Source organism: Condylura cristata, unplaced genomic scaffold (assembly GCF_000260355.1).
Source record: "Condylura cristata isolate star-nosed mole 26May11 unplaced genomic scaffold, ConCri1.0 scaffold00020, whole genome shotgun sequence".
NCBI classification, from domain to species: domain Eukaryota; kingdom Metazoa; phylum Chordata; class Mammalia; order Eulipotyphla; family Talpidae; genus Condylura; species Condylura cristata.
The window spans coordinates 26,718,323-26,733,388 of record NW_004567121.1 but is presented as its reverse complement, the minus strand read 5'-3'; the positions used below and the strand labels follow the sequence as shown (position 1 = coordinate 26,733,388).

Sequence of the window (15,066 nt, the reverse complement as noted above, 5' to 3'; positions counted from 1 at the left end):
TGGCCTGCGCGCGGTGGCCGAGGCGTCCACACGCAGAGGGGCTGCGCGCCAGTAAATGAAAGTCTCAGAGGAAAACTTTGCAGAACGAGCGGTCTGCGTTAGTGAGAAGTGCGCGCAGGGCCGCGAGACGATTCCCTGTGGCTGTGAATGGCTGCTGACTTGGGTTAAATAAAGTGTAGGTTGGGGGCAAAGATGGCACCTGAGAGCCGAAAATACGAGAGGGCTTTACTTGCCGGACGTCGAGAGAGCTCGCCCAGGGCCCCGGGCCCCGAGGTTCCATCTCGCTCGCAGCTTTTGTTCCCGGAGCTGCGGAATAACTTCAGTGGTTGTACTGTGACTATCCCGACAGATTAGTGACACTTAGGTTTTGAGAATTCTTTATCTTTAGGTTGCCAAGTGCCTGGGGAAAAAAAATGTTATGCCATACAGTACCTTTTCTTGTGGCTGTAGCTTGAGTTATTTGTACTTGAGAAGGAATTCCTAAGCCAGATCCCGTGCCCCGCCCCCCGCCCCCCCCCCATGGCACCGTCTGAGCCAAGTGAATGAAATAAGAGCTGGACGCTTAAGGTCTTAGATTTATCTTAAACTTGTGGATCCATGAGTGTGGGTATCTCATTTAATTTGTTCACTGGTGTATCTCATGTACCTCACCTAGGGCTTGGCCCACAGCAAGTACTTAACAAACATTTGTGAATGAGTGAATGAGAAAAAAATGTTAACCACTACCCATATGCCACACTCACATCACAGGGAAAGTGAGGTCATCAGAGATGACATCACTGATCATTGCCAGTCACCTGCTCTAAGGGTTGCCTCACCATGGACTGGCAGACTCATTCTCTGTAGAGCCGGGATGGAAAGTGAATGCCAAGGTTAGTTGTGGTGGGATAAATTAGCTGAGGGTTTCAGCTAGTTAAATCGGCTAAAGGTAGCTACAGATCTAGTTTAGGGGCTTGGTTAGAGGAACATTTTGGGGTTTGGAGTCATCTGTTCTGCCTCTGTAGCTTACTATCCATGTAGCTTAGCTCTTGAGCACAGTGCAAAGAGGGTACAGGGGGCTCAGGGAAGTCTGTGATGGGTGTTTACTAACAAGGAATGGGCCCCAGATTTTGCTATTAATTTTGAACCTTACTCAGGGAGGGAGGTGTTTACTGCTATAAATCTTGTGTTTGCCATTGCTGGGTGGATCAGCTTCAAGATAGCGCCCTTTCTCTAAACAGGGACAGTAGTTAATATTTCCACATTCAAATAGGACTACAGAATTTGGATTTAAAGGGAACTTATGGTGTGATATGCTTTATTTTCCTTTTGACCCAGAGGAGGTTATTAGGATTAACATGTTACAGTTCTGCCCTGACACTCTGCCTTTTCCCTTCATCTTGCCCCAATTAATACAGGCCTGAGCGTTCATTCCAGCATGTCTGAAGGGGAGTCCCAGACAGTACTCAGCAGTGGCTCTGACCCAAAGGTAGAATCCTCATCCTCAGCTCCTGGCCTGACATCAGCGTCTCCTCCCCTGACCTCCACGAACTCAGCTCCTTCCCCAGAGGAAGAAGAAGAAAGTGAAGATGAGTCTGAGATCTTGGAAGAGTCACCCTGTGGGCGCTGGCAGAAAAGACGAGAAGAGGTAAGGTAGTGGTAGTGTTGTTCTTGAGAGAGAATTCTAAGAGAGAAGTGGAGGGACAGAGTCTAGAAGGGACAGAACAAACAACAGGTTGGTGCCTCAGAGAGCATGTGGAGGGTTCATGCGGTAACTATAGTTCCCTTTCATTTTAATTTCTTCTCAGGTGAATCAGCGGAATGTACCAGGTATTGACAGTGCATACCTGGCCATGGATACAGAGGAGGGTGTAGAGGTTGTGTGGAATGAGGTACAGTTCTCAGAGCGAAAGAACTACAAGCTGCAGGAGGTAGGTAATGGTGAAAGAATGTGGCCTGTGAGATATTAGAACTCTGGTGTTAAAAAAGGAGTTAAGTGTTGGGAAGCTGACAGCTAGGACACTATGTAGGGGTTAGATCATTTCTGGGGAGAAATAGGGAACGGCTTTTCAGGATTATAGTGATTTCTCATTCTGTTATCCCACTGTCTCTTTTGCTCCCAGGAAAAAGTCCGTGCTGTGTTTGATAATCTGATTCAGTTGGAGCATCTCAACATTGTTAAGTTTCACAAGTATTGGGCTGACATTAAAGAAAACAAGGCGAGGGTAAGAACTTTTTCCTGAGCTTACTGCAGGCACTAGCTATGTTTATTGTTTCTTTTACATTCATTGACTAAAACAAAGGTGATATTGAAACAGCTCTGGAGTTAGAGCTGTGGAAATGACAATAGGACTTTGACTAGCACCCATGCCTTTCATCTGATTATAGCTGCAGCTAAAATGAACCAACTTTTCTTTTTTTCTTTCATCGCTCTGATTGCTAATAGTTTTCATTGTTTACTAAATCAGAGGAATTGATATTAAGAATGAAAGGAGAGAGGGCCTCCCCCTGGTGGCACAGGGGTTAAGTCTCAGCACTATCAAGCTGTCTGCAGCCACTGTAGCACAAGTTCAATCCCCGGCCAAGGAGCTGACCCATATGATGCGGCAGACCTCTCCTTTCTTGCCCATTGCTCCTCTCAGCAATGTATTTCAGTAGATCACCTGTTCTGTTCCCTGCTCTGTGGTGAATCCTCTTACCTCCTCCCCTCCTACCTCTGGCCTGTACCCCAACTCTTATATAAATCCAAAAAGAATGAAAGGTGAGGCCCTTAAAAATCCCTAAGCTTCGGCCCTCCCTGGTGGCGCAGCGGGTTAAAGCACAGCACTGAGAATCTGAAGCCACTTCCGTATGAGTTCGATTCCCGCCTGCCGCCTGCCCCGGAGGAGACCACATGGCGAGCCAGACCTCTCCTGACCCGCCCGCTGCTCCCCTCAGCAGTGTACTTCGTCGATCTGCCTGTTCTGCTCCCCACTCTGTCTCTGGTGAAGCCTCTCACTGCCCCTGAGCCTCTGGCCTGTACCCCAGTTCTGTATGAATAAATAAATAAATCTTTAAAAAAAAAAAAAATCCCTAAGCTTCTAAAATCAATACTTACATCTTGTGTATCTGTCACCAGGTGGGGGTGACAAATATATACTATAAGGCTTACTGGTACGCTTTTTGTCTTCTAGGTCATTTTTATCACTGAATACATGTCTTCTGGGAGTCTTAAGCAATTCCTGAAGAAGACAAAAAAGAATCACAAGACTATGAATGAAAAGGTATAGAGAGAACAGGAAAGATTTAAGACTGGTTTGGGGGTTGGAAAAAATTATGAAGTTAGCTAGGAAGGGATAGAGGGAAGTGGTTGGAGGCTTAAGAGAGGGGATTACTGCTGACCCTTTGATCAAACTCTGTTCCAGGCTTGGAAACGCTGGTGTACACAAATTCTCTCTGCCCTAAGGTAAGTAGGTTCTGGTTAGTGTCTTTCCCATATTTCCTGATTTAGTTCCTCCAAGCAGATTTCAGAGCACCACTCTGCCGTTCTTTTCTGCCTCTCCCCATTCTTGGGCCATCAGTTGTCAAGATTAGGCCCCTGCGGATCTTAATAAAGGATCCGCCCTTATGCCCTAGTCACAATACTATCTCCCACTTCTTTCTCCTAGTGCTTATCCAGCTATTTAACTCATCTGGCATAATGGAGATTCAGAGTGTGGGGATTATTTTTGTGGTGACCAGCAGGAGACTGGCCCTTGCTCCTCTTAACCCTTGGGTTCCCCCGCCCTTAATTTCCCAGTGGCCCCTCTAACAGCCCAGTGCCCCCACAGCTATCTGCACTCCTGTGACCCCCCCATCATCCATGGGAACCTGACCTGTGACACCATCTTCATCCAGCACAACGGACTCATCAAGATTGGCTCTGGTGAGGGGAGGGAGAGGTTCTGGGCAGGGGAGCCTCGGGAATTGGGAACCACGGGGGTAAGATAAAAGGAATGGGGGAGAACAGAGTGAAAATCTGAACCGTGGGCTGGTGATTAGAGAAGGAACCTTGCTAGGGTAATTCTCAGGGAATGGCCAATTAGTGGAGAGGGGGTAGGCCCTTAATACTTTTTGGAGGGAAACTGGAGTTTATAAAGAAATGTTAATCTGTTAGAAAAGGGCAAAGTCTGACTTGAACCCCTAGGGCCACACCATACCAAAGGAGGTTCCAGGCTGTGCCTGCTGTGAGTGCTTTCATTTGCTGTGTAGCTGTGTGCAGTGTACGTAACATTCCGTATGCTGTGTCTGTGTTGTTTGTGTGTCCATTTGTCTGGGGCTTGGCTGCTCCATCGCTCACAACTTTTCTCTGTTTTCCTCCCTCCCGCTTACGGGCTGCTCTGTTCCCAACAGTCTTTCATAGGATTTTTGCTAATGGTGAGAGCCCCCTCTGCCCCACTCGGGGCTCTGTTTGTGCTCCTCCTGCTCCCCGTTGCGGCTGCCCAGTGCATGCAGTCGTGGGAGCAAACCCTGTTCCCCTACCTCCCCTGCCTAATTATGCCTGCCTGGCTTTTGCCCTACCAGCCTTCTGCCTGCTTGCTCCTCCATAACGTGCTTGTTTTCTGTGGATTCTGCCTGGCTGGCTGCGTACGTCCTGGATTCTTACTTCCCTCATCATCAGGCTGGTTCCCTAAATCATACTGTGCTCCCAGACTCTCTGTGACTTGTAGTCGTCGTTTATGATCCAAGTGACTCCAAATTGGGCCTGGCTCTGGTTCCTCTTTCAGCCCTGTGGCAGGCAATGTTGAGATATAATGGGGTAGAACAGGGATCAAAAAATTGTGTTGGATTAAAATTAAAACTGATTCAAGGGTATTGAACCATTACTGAATTTCAGTAAGCAAAGGTTGACGAGGAGGAGGCTGTCTACTTGGTTCCAGGATTCTTAGATGGCTGATTGTCCCAGATTAGGAAGGGCTGCCTGTGTTTTTATGCTCTTTGCAGGGTTGATCAAAGAACTAGAACAAATATTTCCATGTGCTCATGAATTGGATATAGCTGAGCTTTGAGACGGGTGAACAAGTCACAAAAATTTTTCCTTAGCCTGCATTGCTCCTTGACCAGTTCAGAGACCTGGTTTGCTTTAGTTTACTGTACTGCATTTGTTGCCACTGAATTAGGGACTTTAAGTGAGAAGGAGTCACCTCAAGAGAGGAGAGGTATGTAGTGTTTTTGTTTAGTCTGTAGCTCATGATGGGAATGGGATAGGTTCATGCCAGTTGAGGGTGAGAGAATTCAGGAAAGAAAGTGGCTTTGGGGGCTTCTCTCTGGAGTGAGACTATGCTTTGTTGATGGTGGTCAGATTGTGGGTATCTCCCCTACTCTCAGTGGCTCCTGACACTATCAACAATCATGTGAAGACATGTCGGGAAGAGCAGAAAAATCTACACTTCTTTGCACCAGAGTATGGAGGTAAGGTGTCCACTTTCTCTGCCCTGTCTCCACCTCCCAGGTTCCCCACCTTAGAACCTTAAACCTTAGAAGAGGTAACATAATTGAAACATTTGGTCCTTCTTTACTGGCATACAAGAAGTGTTTTTTTTTTAAGATGTTTCTCCACCCCCGTTCTCTGATTCACCAAAGCCTTTTCTTTCTCCCTAGAAGTCACTAACGTGACAACGGCAGTGGACATCTACTCTTTTGGCATGTGTGCACTGGAGGTGAGGCGATCAGAAGGGGTGTGGTGGAAAGGACTGAAATTAGAAGACGGGAAGAGGAGGTAGAGGGAAGGACAAGGGAGTGATGGCTGGGAGCACAGAGGTTCTTAGGTCTCTACTTTTCCTTTTTACTCTGTCACTTCAGATGGCAGTGCTAGAGATTCAGGGCAATGGAGAGTCCTCATATGTGCCACAGGAAGCGATCAGCAGCTCCATCCAGCTTCTAGAAGACCCATTACAGAGGGTAAGCTTCAGGGTCACTCCCTCCTTACAGACTTTGGATTGTCTTCTGGTTTTATTCTAAGAGCAAGAGAATATAAAGCAGAAAGGATAAGCAAAAGTAATGAACATTCCCTATGTGACACACAGGCTCGGCATTTAAGATGGGTAATATCAGGGTGAAAGGTTATGTGTTAGGTGTGTCTGTATGGAGAAACTAATTTGATGGTTACCTTACATATTGATAATAAATCCTCAGCCACCTTGATATTTTTAAACCAAGTCATCAGTTTGAATTAATCAATCCAGTCATTTGGGGTTTTATATTTATACAGCTTAGCTAGGGAAAGTGCCCTGAAATAATGAGCTCATAAGGGTTATGACTCATTAGCTGAACTACAGTCAGTAGAGGCTAGACTGGAAGGTCCAAGTGTAGAAGGGAGGACTAGTGGGAACTCTTGGCTAATGTGAAATAGTGTCTAGTTTAGTGACAAGGTGTGGTGGTCAAGTGAAATACTTAGTATCTGACCTTGTTAGCCTTCAAGACTGAAAAGAGGAAAGCAGGTTAATTGTCAAGGAATCTATGGGAGGTGGAGAAGGGCATGTTGAGAAGAAGCATGGGGAAATCCAGTGATTTTAGTAAATGTTTATAGTGAACAAAGAAAATTGTACTAGGCTTGGAAAATAAAAAGATGGTACATTACCAACCACAATAGATAAGTTTGGGAAGAGAGAAGGTAAAGTTGGTGAGGGTTAGAGAAGAAGGTAGGCAGTCAGTTAGTGAGCTAATACAGCAGAGATAAGGAAAAAGGAAATAAAAAAGAAAAAATAAATTTGAATGGTTAAGGAAAGAAAGCTTGTGGCTTGAGAGCAGAAAAGTGATTAAAGTCAGATGATAAATGAATGATAACATTTTATATATTTTTCAGTCTTTAAAATTCACTTGTCAGTGTGTCCCTTCCCCAGTGCTGAGCCTGTGCTGAGTATAGGAGAGCTACAGTGTGAACACAGTGGGCTGCTTGCCAGATACCTGCTCCACCTCCCTGTTCCTTTGTCCAGGAGTTCATTCAGAAGTGCCTGCAGTCTGAGCCTGCTCAAAGACCAACAGCCAGAGAACTTCTGTTCCACCCTGCACTGTTTGAAGTGCCCTCGCTCAAACTTCTTGCTGCCCATTGCATCGTGGGACACCAACGTAAGTCTGTTTGACACCTCCTAGGAATTTTCTTCCAGTTTGGAATCTTGTAACTCACTAACATGCTCTCTTTCCTCTTCTACTTGCAAAGGGATTTTTTATACTGTAGGACCCTTGTCTGAACATCCCTCCACAAATTCTTATTTATACAGACATGATCCCAGAGAATGCTCTAGAGGAGATCACCAAAAACATGGATACCAGTGCCGTCCTGGCTGAAATCCCTGCAGGACCAGGAAGAGATCCAGTTCAGACTTTGTGAGTAATTGAGAAAGCCTGAAAGGGACAGGTCACTACCACCCTGAGGGTCATGTCAGCTTTCTCTCTCTGCGAATGATTGGATCCTTCCTTCCATCCATCTTCTTTCTCTCGTCTCCTCCAGGTACTCTCAGTCACCAGCTCTGGAACTGGATAAATTCCTTGAAGATGTCAGGTGAGAGAAGTGAGAAGAAAGGCTTCCTTTGGGAAGTGGGAGTGGGTGTCCTCTGGTATCTGCAGAGCCCAGATGACCTTTCTAATCTCCCTCCAGGAATGGGATCTATCCCCTGACAGCCTTTGGGCTGCCTCGGCATCAGCAGCCACAGCAGGAGGAGGTGACATCTCCTGTGGTGCCCCCCTCTGTCAAGACTCCAACACCTGAACCAGCTGAGGTGGAGACCCGCAAGGTGCGACACTGGGTGTGGGTGACTCTGGGGTCATGGTGGGAGGGAAAGAGGGAAAATGGACGCCTCAAATAAGGCTTTGTCTTTTAGAGAGGATGCATTCTGCTCTCTGGCAACCATGTCTTGCAGACTGCAAAGGCTTCTTGGGGTTTTTTACTGACTTGCTTCTACTCTTCTGTCCCTTTACACTCCCTCCCCTTAGGTGGTGCTGATGCAGTGCAACATTGAGTCGGTGGAGGAAGGAGTCAAACACCATGTAAGGCTCAGGACCAGCTTTGCATAGGGCTGGGTGGTGGGGGCGGGGGATGAGATCATTTCTGACTGTCCTATTCTCCAGCTGACGCTTCTGCTGAAGCTGGAGGACAAACTGAACCGGCACCTGAGCTGTGACCTGATGCCAAGTGAGTCTCTCTTTTCCCTCAGAGGATGGAGAGTCTGTGAACCTTATCTGTGAGGGACATATTCAGGGGTGGGGAAGGTGACAAGGCAGTTAGCGCATTGACTCATGGAACGAGTATCTTAACCCCTATAAATGGAGGGCAGATCTGGCAATTTCACCGTTATCATTCTTTCCCAGCCAGGGCAACCTGAATGGGCTGTTTGAAGCCCCTCAGTCCCGCACTGTGCTCACCCTCTCCTGTTTCTCTGTCAGATGAGAACATCCCTGAGTTGGCAGCTGAGCTGGTCCAGCTGGGCTTCATTAGCGAGGTAAGGTCTCTGCCTTCAGCTGCCCTGTGCCTATGTGTGTCTCCTCAGCCCGTCTCACTGAGCTCTTCTCCCCTAGGCTGACCAGAGCCGACTGACTTCCCTGCTGGAGGAGACCCTGAACAAGTTCAATTTTGCCAGGAACAGCCTCAATTCAGCCGCTGTCACCGTCTCCTCTTAGAGCTCACTCGGGCCAGGCCCCTGATCTGAGCTGTGGCTGTCACTAGAAGTGCTACAGCTTTCCTGCCCTTTCCCCCCAGTCAGTATTACCCTGTGAAGCCCCTTCTCTCCTTCATTATTCTGGAGAGCTTGGGGCTCCCTGGTTCTGAGCATCACCGGCCCCTTCCCCCACCCCTTCCTCCCCTCTGCACTTTGTTTACTTGTTTTGCACAGACATGGGCCTGGGCCTTTTCAGCAGCCGCCTTCTAGTTGGGGGCTAGTAGCTGACTGCCGGTTCCCGCCCTGCCTGTGTGGAAAGGAGCCCGCGGGCAATGTGGGAGCAGAATTCTACAATCCCGGGACAGGCGGGAGAAGGGTGGTGCTGCAGTGGTGGCCCTGGGGGGGCCATTGGATTCGCCTCAGTTGCTGCTGTAATAAAAGTCTACTTTTTGCTAAACGTGTGGTGTTTGCACCTTTTCCCCGCTAGGGGGAGCGGCCGGGCGCCCCGTTGGGGGCGCGGAGGTTGGGCCTGCAGGTGGTGATCGCGGAACTGGCCGTGGGGCGGGGCGGGGCGGGGCGGGGGCGGGGCCAGGTAGAGCTGCCGGGCGGCGGCCGGGCGCGCCGGGACGGGATGAGGAGCTGCCGTCTCTGCCGATTTGGTAACTTCCGGCCCCGAGGGTCTCGGTCCCCGCGCCTGTCTCGGCCAGTTCTATACCCCCCGGTTAACTTGGGGCGGCCGCTAGGGGCCTCCGGGTGCCTCCCCCAGCTCAGGCCTGCCCCTCCCCCGTGCTTTGCAGACGCGGCCAGGGGCCCGCGGCGGCTCATGCGCGTGGGCCTTGCGCTAATACTGGTGGGCCACTTGAACCTGCTGCTGGGGGCCGTGCTGCACGGCACCGTCCTGCGGCACGTGGCCAATCCCCGCGGCGCTGTCACCCCGGAGTACACCACGGCCAATGTCATCTCCGTGGGCTCGGGGCTGTTGGTGAGCGCTGGGGGCGGGGCGGGGCGGGGCGGGGCCGCGAGCGGGGCGCGGAGAGCCGCAGGCCTTAAGCTTTGTCTTCCAGAGTGTTTCCGTGGGACTGGTGGCCCTCTTGGCATCCAGGAACCTCCTACGCCCTCAACTGGTGAGACGGGATTTTGGAAGTTTAATGAGGAAGTCTAGAGTCAGGGAAATGGGGCTCACTTTGCTGCTTTAAACGGGAAGAAGAAACAATTAGAAAAACCGAGGCATACAGTCTGGGAGAGTCAGCCACCCGCAGGCGATGCTCACCTTTTATCTTTTGCCCCGGTCAGCACTGGGCCTTGCTGGCCGTAGCTCTGGTGAACCTGCTTTTGTCCGCTGCCTGCTCCCTGGGCCTCCTCCTCGCTGTGTCGCTCACTGTGGCAAATGGTGGCCGGCGTCTGATTGCTGACTGCCATCCAGGAGTGCTCGATCCTTTGCTACCCCTGGACGAGGGACCTGGACGGGCTGACTGCCCCTTTGACCCCACAAGAATCTATGTGAGTGCTTCCTTTTCTCAGTCTTTTTGCGGTCCACAAAACCCCGCATCTTTTAAACTCACCCACTGGCCTTGCCTGCTGTGCCCCGAGAGTCCCCCACCCTTCCTCTTTGCCTTTCAGGACACGGCCTTGGCTCTCTGGATTCCTTCTATGCTCATGTCGGCAGTAGAGGCTGTCCTGTCTGGTTACTGCTGTGTGGCTGCACTCACCCTTCGTGGGGTTGGGCCCTGCAAGAAGGAACGGCTGCAGGAACAGGTGAGGTGCACTTCACGCAGCTGGGCTGTGCTGAAAAGATCTAAACCACAGTTTGGGGCCAGAGCACTAACTACACCTTCTTCTGCAGCTGGAGGAACTGACGGAGCTTGAGCTTCCTAAATGTAAAGGGCAGGAGAATGAGCAGCTATTGGATCAAAATCAAGAAATTCAGCCACCACAGAAAAGCTTGGCGTAGGACAGGTTGTGCCATGAGGCTTGTGGCCTGGAAAAGGGTGAGGGTGGCAAACTGCTTTTCGAACTGGGTCTGGTCCTTTGCTTCTGGCTACTTGCCTTGTAACCTGGGCTTTCTCGTGTACCGAGCAGGTGTTGACCCTGTGGCAGGTGCTCAGCCACAGGGTTTTCACTTTAAGATGAACTAAATAACTGAAATAAAATAACTTTTTTCTACTTGAGAATGATTTCTTTTGGGGGAAAAGGCCTGCGTTGTGTGGGGGTAACTGTGATCAAAGAATACAGTGGGCTCAATGACTTACAAGGCTTTAATGAGGAAGCTGAAAACTTCCCTGCACTTCCCCAGTCACTGAAAGGAAAAGCTGGTGCTGGGTAGGCCTCCACACCACTGACTGATGAACTTCAGTACATCCTGGCACATAGGGCTGTGGGAGGTCTGTGAGCAAACAGAAAACAGGAGAGGGTTACAAAAAAGAAAAAACATGCTGCTGTCGTCAATCTCACTCCATCTCAGTCCACGGGGAGCAGCGCTGGCTTTTTAACATCCCCTCACACCAGCCTGGCATTCGTTGTTCTCAGTGCTGCTCTCCCTGCCCCCGTCCTTCAAGTCTCCCCTCTAACCTTGATAGCCATAAGGAACTTATTCCAGTTGTCCTTGTTAGCTGCCCTCCCCGGCCGCTTAAATTCAATTTTGTTCCTTAGAATGGGGTATCCTGTAGGGGAAGAAAAGGGATGAACTGGGGTTTGAGGACTGAGGAGAGGAAATGAAGACAGTAAGAGGTTCTTGTCTTCTGCACGCTTGACTGAATCAATAAAATAATTTTCTGACGCTGTTGCTTTTTCCTCCTTCCCACCTACACGGAACATGAGGTGTTGCTGGGTGCTGTACCTGTAATGAGGCAGGGCAGTGCCCGAACGCCAGTGCTTGCTGCCACCAGGGAGGCCTCATAGGCGCCCCGCTCGTCCCGAGGCAGAACCTGCTCCAGCCGCTGGTCCATGGAAACTGTGAGTACCCAGTCTCGAACCTCTTCTCTCTGAGCCTCCTGGGAAGGATGAGAGCAGTAGATTCATACAGGGCAGGGCACGTAGGTGAGGACTGAAAGGGCGGCCTCAGCACTCCCTCCTGCACGTCACCTTTCACTCACAAAAGGTCCTTCCTGGGTTGGCAATTACAATCACAGTCTTAGCTTTTGCCTCTGCTTCTACTTTCACTGAAGGAATAGTGAGGACTGAGGCCCTTCCAAAGATGGCAGCACAAAGATATCGCTGACTAATGCCCATTACAAAGTTAAGGTGCCCAACTAAAAATGTCTTTGCTGCTCAACGCACCCACACAGTAAATTCTACCGATTTCAGTCCTCTGCCCTTACCGGTATGTGTTGCTTGTCTGGGAGCGGCACCTCAAAGGGGATGTCTGTATCCTGAAAGTCAGAGTGGTCAAGGGCATCCAGTGTCCCCTCTTCGATTGCCTGTGGCAGAGTGGGTAGTTGTGAGACGGGCAACTGTCACAGCAAAACCTCTCAACTTCCTGGGCACAACTTCCCTACTTACGTCAGTCAGGTCCAGGAAACGGTTGAGGAAGATGAAAGCCATGTTTTCCCAGCCAACTGCCTGCAAGAGAGAAAAGTTGCTAGTGGGAGTGAACACTGGGCATGGATGCTGCTTCTGCACAAAGTAGCAGGAAGAGTTCAGGAAGATAAAGGAAAATGTTATCTTTTCCATCAGCCCCTGAGCTGATGGCTCTATCTTCCAACTTCTGACTTCCTCACCGCAGCCCACCCATTTTGGCAGCTCACCTTGGCAGCAATGCCTGCTTCGTAGAAGGCCTTGTCTGCAGGTAGTAGCTGAGTGTGACGCAAGAGTGAAACAGAAAGCCTGGCGGCCACCGTTTCCTGTGGAGCAAAGTCGAAGCATGACTACCCTGTACAACGGTGTCCGAGCACAGGTGGTGAGCACACGACCGAGGCAGCTGCATAAGCAGTTACCTGACAATATGAAACTACTCTGTATCTCAAGCAGTTCTGAGTGCTAGTTTTTTCATCTGCACTGGAGCTCTAGGTCTGTATTATTTCTAAGCTTCCTTTCAGTTCTAGAATTTTACCGTTCAAGTACATGAAATAAATATACATTATATTGTCACAAAGAAAGCAAAGATATGTAGAAAAATAAACAACACAGGAATCAGTAGAAATGCAATTTGGATGGGCAGAAGGTCAAAGGAATGCAGGACAACAGCCATCACAGCAGAGGTTAATTAAACATGTATCTGACAATATAAAAGCTAGGTGACAAGTGGGCCAAGCTTGAGAATCTGAAGCCTGAAGCCTCTGTGACCTTCCAGCATTGTCTCACCAGCTGTTTGACACTCTGAGCCGCAGAGCGAGTGGCATAGTAATGAGCAATCAGCAGCATCGTCTCGAACTCCTCATGGGCGAGGGAGTTTGCCTCACTGGACTTCACCAGGTTTTCACACTAGAGCAGGAAGAGAGCACAGTCTGGGTCAGGGGAGTGCCAGGGCACAGTGTGGTGAACTGCAACCTGCACAGAGGAAGGATGGTGCATTTGAGGGTGAAGGTTAATGCGTGTGAAAGAAGAGATAAGGCCTGGGGCAGACAGAGAAGCTTTCACTCTGGGCCACCTGACGTCCTCACCAGGTTGAAGAGGACGTCCCGAAGATCAGCCCAGCTGTGGTAGGCCTCGGCACTGTTGGTCCCAGGGGAGCTCACCATGTCAGTGAAGATCCTTTTGTAGATGTTGAAGTTCTGGAGGTAGAAAGGAAAGGAGAGCTGAGAGGACAACTCGAAGAGAATGTCAGTGGAAGTGGGGCCGCAGAGGGAAACAGGCTGTCAATGTGTGTGCAGAGAAGCCAGAGGACGATGATGGACGAAGTGGTTCTTCTTAGGGAAGAGAAAGAAGAAAGGAACCTTATGCCAAGTACTTTGTGAGTGTGGGTAAATGTGATGCAGTCATGGTGGTCACAGGCTTGTCTTCCAGAGAGCTTGATGCTCAGCTAGGAGAGTGATGTCTCTTCTCTGGAGGGAGTTAAAAAGGCTCTAGAGGAGTATGGAGGGCTCATCTCTGAAAGGCTGTCTCCTGGGTATTAGCTAAAAGCACAGGGGGTTGCTGGGTATTTCTTTCTGCAGAGGTTAAGTCCTCTGGTGAGCCTGCACCCTTCACAGGAGGCTGGGCAGGGTCTTAAGACATGGTGCTCTCTAAAAAGAATGCTTGCAGAAGACAGTTCCCGAGAGGATGGGTAGTTCTCAAAAAGAAGGCAAAATTTCCCTGAGGAAACATTCACCCCAATGAGCAGGCTGGTACCTGTGGGTTGGCAGGAGCTCCATGTTGCACATACAGGGCCAGTGCCTGGGCACAGCCACCCTCTCGGATCAGGTGAGTCGCATACAAAGCCACATACTTGTGTAGAATCTTGTAGTTCTGCCCGGGACATGAGGCAAAGCACGGGGGAGGCTGGGGTCAGTAAGGCCAGGCACTGGGGTGAGATGGTGACTTGGAGCCACGGACTTGCTGGGAGGCAAAGGGACAGACAGAGCAGGCCCGGCTGGGCAGCTGCCTGCAACTTCAGAATGCGGAAGACTGAGCTCTCTGATGCACCCCGGGGCTGGGGTTGGGCTTGGGTTTAGAGAAAGAGCTGAAGCTCTGCAGCAGGGAGGGCAGGGAGGGCGTCGGGGAAGGTGCCCAGAGGAGCTGGAGGGGAAGGGAACAGTACCTGCTTGGTGGCTGTTTCAATACACTTTTCCCACTGGCCCTGCTCCACGTACAGGTCCAAAGCAGCCACCACATCCACACCTACCAGCTGTGGGTCAAGTGACAGTTACAAAGGAGAGAGCTGACATGAGAGGGAGATGAAAGAGAGGATTTCTTGCGCTTCTCCATGAGTTCCACCTCCTGATAACTACAAGTCTCACCGAGTCCACTTTGCCCTGGTTCTTGAGGAATTCTTTATAATGCTGGTCCACATAGTCTTCATACCTGTGAAGTGCAGAGAGATCTCACACTTGATGGCCCCGGGAGGCCACACCCTTCCCATGAGCACTTTTTCCCAGTCTTTACAGAAGGGAGTAAAAGGGAATTTCCCAAGGGAAGGGGCCTTGTGCTTACCGGGGGTCTAACTCCTTGGCCACTCGTTTTGCCTTGTTCCACTCCTCGCCCTCTATGAAAGCATCAATTGCTTCCTTGACTAGGTCCAGGTTCAGATAGAGCTCCGCAGCCTGCAGGGGGAACCAGAGATTGGAAACAGTTCGCCCCACCCCCCACCTCAGGCTCCTGTTTGTCTGGCACTTCACCCCCTGCTTGCCGGTGTGGGGCCCACCACACACCTTCCAGGGTGTAGGCTTCATTCCCAGCACCCTACTTACTGCACTGTGTTTCCCAATTCCGATCAGCTGGGGTCCCACAGCCCGAACCACTTCTAGACTGCGCTGGGGAGGGAGAAACTTGATGGAGAGTTCGGCTGCCTGGTGATTGAACAGAGACAGGAAAATGGATGGGAGAGACAAATACCACTAAG

The 15,066-nt window shown here is 50.2% G+C and overlaps 3 protein-coding genes across 5 annotated transcripts in view; 2 read left to right on the top strand and 1 right to left on the bottom strand.

The window, feature by feature from the left end:
* The window catches only part of NRBP1 (nuclear receptor binding protein 1), a 9,845-nt gene extending 797 nt beyond the window's left edge, over nucleotides 1-9,048 (top strand). Inside the window, exons 2-19 of one of the 2 annotated variants that reach the window (XM_012727586.1) lie at nucleotides 1,398-1,627; nucleotides 1,788-1,910; nucleotides 2,103-2,204; nucleotides 3,153-3,242; nucleotides 3,384-3,424; nucleotides 3,789-3,883; nucleotides 4,351-4,374; nucleotides 5,326-5,409; nucleotides 5,599-5,657; nucleotides 5,800-5,898; nucleotides 6,933-7,065; nucleotides 7,218-7,323; nucleotides 7,448-7,498; nucleotides 7,595-7,730; nucleotides 7,930-7,983; nucleotides 8,065-8,128; nucleotides 8,380-8,435; nucleotides 8,512-9,042. In XM_012727586.1, the coding sequence (XP_012583040.1) occupies nucleotides 1,418-1,627; nucleotides 1,788-1,910; nucleotides 2,103-2,204; nucleotides 3,153-3,242; nucleotides 3,384-3,424; nucleotides 3,789-3,883; nucleotides 4,351-4,374; nucleotides 5,326-5,409; nucleotides 5,599-5,657; nucleotides 5,800-5,898; nucleotides 6,933-7,065; nucleotides 7,218-7,323; nucleotides 7,448-7,498; nucleotides 7,595-7,730; nucleotides 7,930-7,983; nucleotides 8,065-8,128; nucleotides 8,380-8,435; nucleotides 8,512-8,613 (1,629 nt within the window). In that variant the 5' untranslated portion in view covers nucleotides 1,398-1,417 and the 3' untranslated portion in view covers nucleotides 8,614-9,042. Of the gene's footprint in view, nucleotides 1-1,397; nucleotides 1,628-1,787; nucleotides 1,911-2,102; nucleotides 2,205-3,152; nucleotides 3,243-3,383; nucleotides 3,425-3,788; nucleotides 3,884-4,350; nucleotides 4,375-5,325; nucleotides 5,410-5,598; nucleotides 5,658-5,799; nucleotides 5,899-6,932; nucleotides 7,066-7,217; nucleotides 7,324-7,447; nucleotides 7,499-7,594; nucleotides 7,731-7,929; nucleotides 7,984-8,064; nucleotides 8,129-8,379; nucleotides 8,436-8,511 lie in introns of both variants that reach the window. The other variant, XM_004686350.1, reaches the window with a different exon arrangement.
* Nucleotides 9,049-9,176: 128 nt separating this feature from the next.
* On the top strand, nucleotides 9,177-10,771 carry KRTCAP3 (keratinocyte associated protein 3). Its single transcript, XM_012727490.1, has 6 exons — nucleotides 9,177-9,250; nucleotides 9,389-9,573; nucleotides 9,656-9,715; nucleotides 9,885-10,091; nucleotides 10,212-10,346; nucleotides 10,435-10,771. The coding sequence occupies exons 1-6, from the start codon at nucleotides 9,223-9,225 to the stop codon at nucleotides 10,540-10,542; spliced, it is 723 nt and encodes a 240-aa protein (XP_012582944.1). The 5' UTR covers nucleotides 9,177-9,222; the 3' UTR covers nucleotides 10,543-10,771.
* Nucleotides 10,772-10,832: 61 nt separating this feature from the next.
* The window catches only part of IFT172 (intraflagellar transport 172), a 28,805-nt gene continuing 24,571 nt past the window's right edge, over nucleotides 10,833-15,066 (bottom strand). Inside the window, exons 36-48 of one of the 2 annotated variants that reach the window (XM_004686349.2) lie at nucleotides 14,915-15,013; nucleotides 14,658-14,767; nucleotides 14,465-14,528; nucleotides 14,266-14,352; nucleotides 13,857-13,973; nucleotides 13,190-13,300; nucleotides 12,891-13,010; nucleotides 12,335-12,430; nucleotides 12,090-12,149; nucleotides 11,909-12,007; nucleotides 11,428-11,581; nucleotides 11,160-11,251; nucleotides 10,833-10,974 (exon numbers count right to left, since the gene is read on the bottom strand). In XM_004686349.2, coding sequence (XP_004686406.1) covers nucleotides 10,885-10,974; nucleotides 11,160-11,251; nucleotides 11,428-11,581; nucleotides 11,909-12,007; nucleotides 12,090-12,149; nucleotides 12,335-12,430; nucleotides 12,891-13,010; nucleotides 13,190-13,300; nucleotides 13,857-13,973; nucleotides 14,266-14,352; nucleotides 14,465-14,528; nucleotides 14,658-14,767; nucleotides 14,915-15,013 — 1,299 coding nt within the window. In that variant the 3' untranslated portion in view covers nucleotides 10,833-10,884. Of the gene's footprint in view, nucleotides 10,975-11,159; nucleotides 11,252-11,427; nucleotides 11,582-11,908; nucleotides 12,008-12,089; nucleotides 12,150-12,334; nucleotides 12,431-12,890; nucleotides 13,011-13,189; nucleotides 13,301-13,856; nucleotides 13,974-14,265; nucleotides 14,353-14,464; nucleotides 14,529-14,657; nucleotides 15,014-15,066 lie in introns of both variants that reach the window. The other variant, XM_012727489.1, reaches the window with a different exon arrangement.